The sequence below is a fragment of the Arachis ipaensis genome, chromosome B01 (assembly GCF_000816755.2).
Source record: "Arachis ipaensis cultivar K30076 chromosome B01, Araip1.1, whole genome shotgun sequence".
In the NCBI taxonomy this organism is placed as follows: domain Eukaryota; kingdom Viridiplantae; phylum Streptophyta; class Magnoliopsida; order Fabales; family Fabaceae; genus Arachis; species Arachis ipaensis.
The window spans coordinates 137,310,834-137,318,788 of record NC_029785.2 but is presented as its reverse complement, the minus strand read 5'-3'; the positions used below and the strand labels follow the sequence as shown (position 1 = coordinate 137,318,788).

General features: G+C 33.4%; 1 protein-coding gene across 1 annotated transcript in view; it reads left to right on the top strand.

Annotated features, from left to right (window-relative positions):
- LOC107643603 overlaps positions 1-4,035 on the top strand; it is a 7,584-nt gene extending 3,549 nt beyond the window's left edge. Inside the window, exons 9-19 of the mRNA XM_016347293.1 lie at positions 188-314; positions 407-604; positions 751-837; positions 1,365-1,427; positions 1,826-1,900; positions 2,009-2,059; positions 2,391-2,468; positions 2,675-2,809; positions 3,073-3,180; positions 3,398-3,463; positions 3,647-4,035. Of these exons, the coding sequence (XP_016202779.1) occupies positions 188-314; positions 407-604; positions 751-837; positions 1,365-1,427; positions 1,826-1,900; positions 2,009-2,059; positions 2,391-2,468; positions 2,675-2,809; positions 3,073-3,180; positions 3,398-3,463; positions 3,647-3,715 (1,057 nt within the window). The 3' untranslated portion in view covers positions 3,716-4,035. The remainder of the gene's footprint in view (positions 1-187; positions 315-406; positions 605-750; positions 838-1,364; positions 1,428-1,825; positions 1,901-2,008; positions 2,060-2,390; positions 2,469-2,674; positions 2,810-3,072; positions 3,181-3,397; positions 3,464-3,646) is intronic.

Below are 7,955 nucleotides of genomic sequence, written 5' to 3'. Positions count from 1 at the left end.
TATATATATCTTTTGCATTCCTTATTTCTTTCTTCTAGTTTTCTTGATTTATCCCCCCCAAAACTGATAATATTTGCATGTAGTTTGGCTATCTTTAGACTTGTGAGGGCTTTGTAGTGTCCTCAATCAAATTGTTATTACTTTCTTCAAAGTAATGCATCTCAAATGTATAATCTCCCCTTTGCAGTTTTCAGGGCTCACCTTGTGAAGATAGAAATTTCAGGAGTGATGCTGATGATAACGAGACAGAGGAAGCGTCATCCTCTGGCCAAGAGGATTCAAGTGACTTAAATGATATTCTTGAATGGGCCAAGGTTTGTAGTTTTTCTATGCATCTGGTACTGGTACTGTTATCTGATCTGTTGTGGTAATAGTTTATACCTGATGATATTTTTCCAATTACCAGGAAAATAATCATGGACCACTACAGATTATAAGCGAGTATTATCGATTACCTTGCCCTGCAAGGGGCTTGGCAGTTAGATTTCATCCTTTGGAACACCTGCATCCCTTGGAATATCATAGACTAGCTGAGGAAGCTCTATGTCTTGTTGGTCCAACTGATGGTCTAAAATCATGCAGTCCTGATCTGAAATTAGTTGATGTACGTTGTTGTAAGACTTGGTTGAATGAACTTTTTTCCTTTCAACTTTTGATTTAAGATTTAGATTTGACTCTTCTGGGCGGAATTCTGTCTGGTAATCCTTTGCTCATGGTAAAGACAGCTTCATGGTTGTTTGTTCCTCACAGGCACATAATGCTCTTTTGGCAGAAGAGGCAACTGCATTATCCCTATGGGCTGTAGCATGCATATGTGGAACCTTGAGACTTGAACATGTATGTTTAATCCTTTGGTCTGCTTTTATGGACTTAAAAGTGTTCTCACCATGTGTTGTTAATTTCATGCTTGATCTCCCAAGTACATGGACTCTTGTTTACCCCTCTATAGAAGGTTTGGTTAAACTATTTTGGGTGGATTTGTTATGGTCTTACCATTTATTTTCGATGGTAGGAGTGGACTTATGCTTCAGTTGCAGCTCAAGTACATACTTTATGCATTTTAAAAGTTGAAATGTTTGACTTGGATACATCTTGTTTATATGCGAATTATTGTTTGTTGAGATATTGCTTTATTGAAAGATTTTCCACATTTACGGTGAAGGTCTGAAATTAATCATTAGTTTGGTGGCTTTTACTTTAATCAAAATTGAGGGGAAAATTCTGCATTTTATGCATTAGTTTAGCATGGAACTTTTCTCACTATGTTGAAATTCTGCCATCCAGGTGTACCAGATTTTTGGTTGTACAAGAGTTTTATAACTGATAGAATGTTTAATTGACTCTGTCCATTCCTTATTCTGCAGGTTTTAACGTTCTTTGCTGGAGTTCTGCTAGAGAAGCAGATAGTTGTTGTCTGTTCTAATTTGGTATGTCTTTTACAAGTTAGGAGTGAGTTAATGAGTTATTTGGGCCACTGGTTTGTTTTGTCCTTTGGAAACACAACTGTTCACTTGCTGATAGCTCCTTGATATATCGGGAACAGTAATAATATTTCTAGTAATTATGCACGTGACGTGAGTCAGTAATTTTGCTGCTTATTTTAGATGAAAGATTGGTTTATTTTTTTGCATATCTAGCAAAGTAATGGTTATAATCTTTGTTTAATGAAATGGACAACTAGTTTTCTCACCCAGTGTTATGTTCGGGGAGATGGTTTAGTGAAGTTTACTGCAAAAATTGCTGATATTTTATCCCAGTCTATATTAGAAATAACTTTGCTGCCTTGATTTGTTTCTATATGAATTTACCATGTCTTTCATGCCAGGGAGTTCTATCTGCTTCAGTATTGTCAGTTATTCCGCTAATCCGGCCTTATCAATGGCAAAGCCTACTAATGCCGGTTTGATTCCTTTACTTGTAACACTAAATCGAATTAGTTTTATGAATTTTTATTTATTCTTTTTTCTTTTTTCACCATATGTGATTGACTAAGAACATGACTTTCTAGGTTTTACCAAATGACATGCTCGAGTTTTTGGATGCACCTGTCCCTTACGTGGTGAGTAATGTTTCCTACTGCTTTATTTCTTAAGGAATAATATCTAATTGAAGTCAGGCAGTGAGGTTACTTTTGCCTTTTTGTTTGTTCGATTGCAACCTTAGTACTTTGCTGCATTATATATTGACGATGAATATATATCTCTTTATATCTGGTAAATTTTTCATATATTGAAAGATAAAGTTGGACTTGCAACCACAGTTTGTAGTTTTGGATTTGGTTTCATGTTAAAAGAATTTTTTTTTTTTTTTTTTTTTTTTTTTTATTCCTTCTATTCCCTTCTTATAATACCCTGTCTGATTTCTGACTATCTACAAAATGATTTTTCAAGGTTGGTATCAAGAACAAGACCAGTGAAATTCAGTCAAAGTTAACCAATGTGATTCTTGTTGATGCCAATAGAAATCAGGTATGTCATTCTTTTGCAGCTCTCTTGCTGCTAATAAAAAAATAACTCGATCAAGCATAGGATGAATTTCCTTTTCTGTGTTTTATAACTTAAAAATAAGGCTTTATCGAAGGAATTGCCGAATGTGGCTTAGCTCCTAGGATTATTTCTCTTTTCATTTAGTCATTTGATGATAGACGGACCAAACTACTATTATGTTGCAACAGGTGAAGTCACCAACAATCCCACAACTGCCTAGACAGAAAGAGCTAATCTCATCTTTACGTCCTTCTCATGCAACGCTTGTAGGAGAAAGTTACACGGGTAGGAGAAGGCCAGTGTATGAATGCACAGAAGTTCAGGTGTGCCTTTCTTAATGATGTCAATGTTTCCCATTCTCCATTTTTCGGTTTAATATCTTTATTATTGCTACGATGTCAGTCATGCATATACCAAGTGGTTTAAGAGCCATTTTGCAAGAAACATTTCTTTAGTTTCCTAATAGTTCGTTATACTGTGCAGTCAGAAAATTTAGTATTTCTGGTTTATCACCACTTTTTCCATGTAAAACTGTTAACAACAGTTGCTCCATATGTTCTGTTATTCTCACTTGTTTTCCTTACAGGTGGAAGCTGCAAAGGAGTTCCTTTCTGTGTTAAGATCTTACTTGGATTCACTTTGCGATAACATCCGTTCTCACACAATTACCAATGTACAATCCAATGATGATAAGGTCTGTAATTCTGTGAATTCATCCTTTAATAAGTGAAAAGACGTATTCTGGAAGCAAAAAATGGAAACAATAATTGAATTACATATTATTTTTCAAAGTTCTTACTGAAAAGACATGCATTGAAGTATTCCATCCTTTATAATTGTTGGCCTTCTGTGCAAACATCATATTTCGGTAAAATATTATGAAGATCTGAGATGGTGGTTTGTACCTTCAGGTATCCTTGCTTTTGAAGGAGAGTTTCATCGAGTCTTTCCCGTACCGCGATCGGCCTTTTATGAAGGTTTACTTTTTTATCTTACTTCATGCCTTATGCCATGTTACCAAATTGCATATCTATTCTTGATTATGTTGTTTTAAAATGCATAACTCATCTTAATCTTGTACACACAAACATTATATTGTATTGTTTTCAGATTATTAATGCTGATCATTTCCCCCCATTTGTTGCTTCGGTTGTTTACAGCTTTTCGTGGATACGCAGCTATTTTCCGTACATACAGATCTTATACTCTCTTTCTTCCAAAAAGAATAGGGACGCAATGGCAAAGCTTCATGGGAATAATTGTGTTTATTCTAGCTTGAACGCAAGTTCAGTGTTGTACAATTTTCCTACATTGAGTTAAAATATAATTCAGATTCCTTACTCACAAGGCTTTATGCGGCACATGTAAATGAACAGTTAAATAATATGTTCAAGCTTAAAAGTTCTATAGGTTTTTATTCCATATGAATGTTATTTTCCTACAGTAGGATCGAAGATATGATTCGAATCTTATTTCAAATGTAAATATCTCAATCTTTGTTTACTGTTATTATGCTTGTATGATGAAGTTACCAACTGTTATCATGTTCTATTGTTGAAAAATTACATCTAAACTTTGACCCTATTCCTTTGAAAAGAAATGGGTTTATTTTGGATTAATAATATGAGAAAAGGATAAATAGGTCCCTGACCTTTTGTCTCATGGACATTTTCGTCTTTGACCATTGAAAAATACTTTTAAGTCTTTGACCTTTACAAAATTTGGACGGATTAGTCATTGACGGAGACATTTGGACGGATCAATCCATGACGGAGGCATTTGGACGGAGGGACTGATCCGTCCAAGTTTTGTGAAAGTCAGGGACTTAAAAGTATTTTTCAATGATCAGGGACGAAAATGTCCGCGGGACAAAAGGTTAGGGACTTATTTGTCCTTTTCTCTAATAATATTTTACTATCTGAAAAGATGCTGATTAAGGAAAATAGTATTGATGGTTAAGGAAGGCGTTTTATGCACATCACGTGAAGATTGGATACAGAGGAAAATATTCTCAGAAATTTTTACTAGAAAAAACTTGCTTGAAGTGGCATAACATAATACAAGTATTATGCCAAATGTCAACTATTTTTGGCTTTTGTTTTTGGGCAGCATTTATTTGGAACGTATAGCACTGTGGCAGCACTTAAATACAAGCATATGCCCCCGTGTTCAAGGGATTCTTATTTTTATATATTTATTTATTTTGAAAATGACTTAGAGAAATGTGAATGTATAAACACAATGTCATAAGTATATAGAACTATTCACTTGAGATAATATTGAAAAGTGTGGTCCAACTTGAAGGAAATAGCAGTTCTCAGGCTGATTAAAAATCAGAATGATAAAGCAAAGATAGCGGGATTTGGCCTCCTGGCTACTACATTAATGGAAAACATTTGGTGTGTCCATTTCCTTTATTTATTTAACTTCTTAAATGTGTCCCTGTTTCTTGGTAGTTTTCTGTAGCTTTGATTAATTTGTACTTTGAATTTTTATTGACTATGATAGAGTGCCAAATATAAAGGTGCATACAATGCTTATATTAGAGGCCACAGCTTCTGTGTTTTCATAAAGTGGAACAAATAATGGTAATGCTAGGGGGCACACATGTACCATGCACTTTATTTTTTCACCCTTTTTATATGAGGTTTGAACACAACATTAAAACGGAAAAATTCAAAACTCACCTAGCTTATCTTTATTACCCATATTTGCTTAAAAAGTAATGATATAATTGTCTTTGCTAGAAACAAGAGACTAAACTGGAGTAAGAATTTGTATATTATTGAATGTAATCAAGTTGTCTATTCAAGTTGTCTGGAATGATACAATATGAAATGATATTTATAGGTACTAAGAAAATCGTAATAATAAAGACGTAATCTCCTATAATAAATATTCAGATATACTAAATAATACTAATTGATCCTAATGATATTCTAACAGTCTTAAAATTAAAACATATGAAGTAAATAAAATCATAAAACATGGGGTGTTGTTTGGTTAAACACCAAGGGGGAAAAATTGTGTTCTATCCTAAGTGAACTCAACATGCATGTTCATAAGTTGTGTTGGTTTTAGTTGATCAACTTCACTCTTAGGATTGATTATTCTTAATTAACATTTTCATGTATATTATCTTCTTTAAAAGTTAGCTAAAATATTCTTAACCATTTAGTATTAGATAGAGTCAAACATTCAACAAACTAATCAATTTTCAGCTTCTGTTGCTGAATAGTTGAAGAGCAGCTTATATACTATATATCTAATAAATGCTATTATGAATCAAATTTCTTGTTTTTATCATCAAATTCAAATTTCAATATTAATCAGTACTACAACTTTGGTGAACAATGAATGCTCTTGTGTACTATTGCCATAGCAGATTCGGTTGGGACTTGCCTTTCAGCAGAGAATGTTAGTAGTGATGAGGTCATCACATCAAGTTAATAAAAATTAAAAAAAAAATGTTCAGATATTTTTTAAATTTATCATCCTGAAATTTATTAGTGTAATTAATCTTCCAACCCATTAAGATAGACTTGATCTCTTTTTTAGATTCACCCTTACTGCTCAAAAACATTCCAATGAGGTTTGTCATATAAAAAAAAGCATTTTTCTGAAACATAGGTGCAAAAATGAACTGATTTGTTTATATCCTTAAAAAAAAAGGGAAAATATGCATTATATAATCTCTCTAAATTGAACTAAACTAAATACAATTTAAAAAGAGTAATAAGATAAATTTAAATAAAACCTGTAAGATAAGGTATATAATTATTGAGCAGTAATAGAAGCCTAAGTAAGATATATAAGACATACAATTTTGTTTTCTTTGGTTGTTTGATGAAGCAAGGTGTTGTACAAAGGTAGAAAGGGTGTGTTTGTTCAGCTAGGTCTAGTGGTGGGGATACAAAACATTGATGAAGAATGCAACTTGTACTATACTCACCTGCCATACACTTAAAATACAGCAATACCTTTAAAGATCTCAAGATTTTAATACAATCCATTCAATTGTATTTACTTTTATGTCCCCCATTTGGTTGACTAGCTTTTTTGTATCTTAAAGGCCTAAGCAGACATTCTTACTCTTACTTGGAACATGTTTTTGCTTGCAATATATATTCAGATTGTAGTTTTTCTCCAATTGCTAAGTAGTATCCATCAAGTTTGTTAGACTAGATTATGCAAATAGTTGACAAGTTGTTTCCAAAATTGATCCTATTGAAAGGATAATTTACATCACATTGGTTGTGAAGTAATGCAGATAAATTGTCCTCCTTTTTCTGCCATAATGCATAGAAGAAAAAAAAGAGTATATTACTGTGTATTTAGGAGCATGTGTTGGTGTTTCTATAAGAATGATGTTGAAACCCCCAGGGTAAACGGAAGGATCAAAGTTATAACACTAAGTCAGTGAAGTCACTGAAAAAAGGGTTATAAATGTCTGAACACTAATCACTGTAAGAGTGTAAGTAAGTACAAGATTTGCATTAGTACTAGTATTACCTAACTAGCCTTACTTTTAACAGAACACCAAACTTGTTTTCTTCCAATAGAGCTAGCAAAAGGACAACACAAAATGGTAATATAAATAAACCAGTTTTACTATCTAAGATGAGATAAATCCAATTAATATTTTTACCATCAAACAAAAATATATGAACAGAAGTGGACCAAATGAAGCTAACTGTTAGCAGCATATGCATACACCAGTTAGTGCAGTAACAAGTTAAAGAGAAAGAAAGAAAAAGAAAAAATGACTGAGGTTTTGTGAATTATGATAGAGCCAAAGAAGCCCCTGGGCTGCACCACTGAGTGAGTGATGTTGGTACATTTATTTTCCAAATGAAAAAGGGTCAAATTGTAAGTGGGGAGGGGTGGGGGGTTCTGTTCTGGTTCTGGTTTCTGGTTCTGGTCAGGGGTCTGAGGTAAAGGAACAGAAAAAGTAAATGAGAGTTAGTAGCAGTAAAAGCTCATATAAAACCGTACAACCTTCTCAGACCAGGGATTGGTTTCAGACACCAACACTCTTTAATGTATTAATACAATAATACTAATACTAATAATAACTATTTCCTCTTTTGTCTTTAGACCCTCTTTTTCTTTCTCTCTCTTCTAGTTTATGGATTTCCGTAAAGATGTCAGAGACAAGAGCTGCCAGAGAGCCAGCTTAGTTGCAGAAGCACCAGTAGCTGCAGCAGCACCAGCACCAGCATCAGAGAGGTGCAGTCATAATAGGAGCAGCAAGCACATAGTAAGAGAGAGAAAACAAAAACATAACTCTTTCTTTCTAACAACTTCAATTTTGCTTTGTACTACATATTACATTATAAATATTAAGATTGAATCAAATTCACTTCATTATAATATATGTCAACATGTTACCCTCAAACTCTGATTCACTTAATTGTTTATTTGATATATAATATGTGTTTTAAGAAATAAGACATTTTGTGTTAAAGA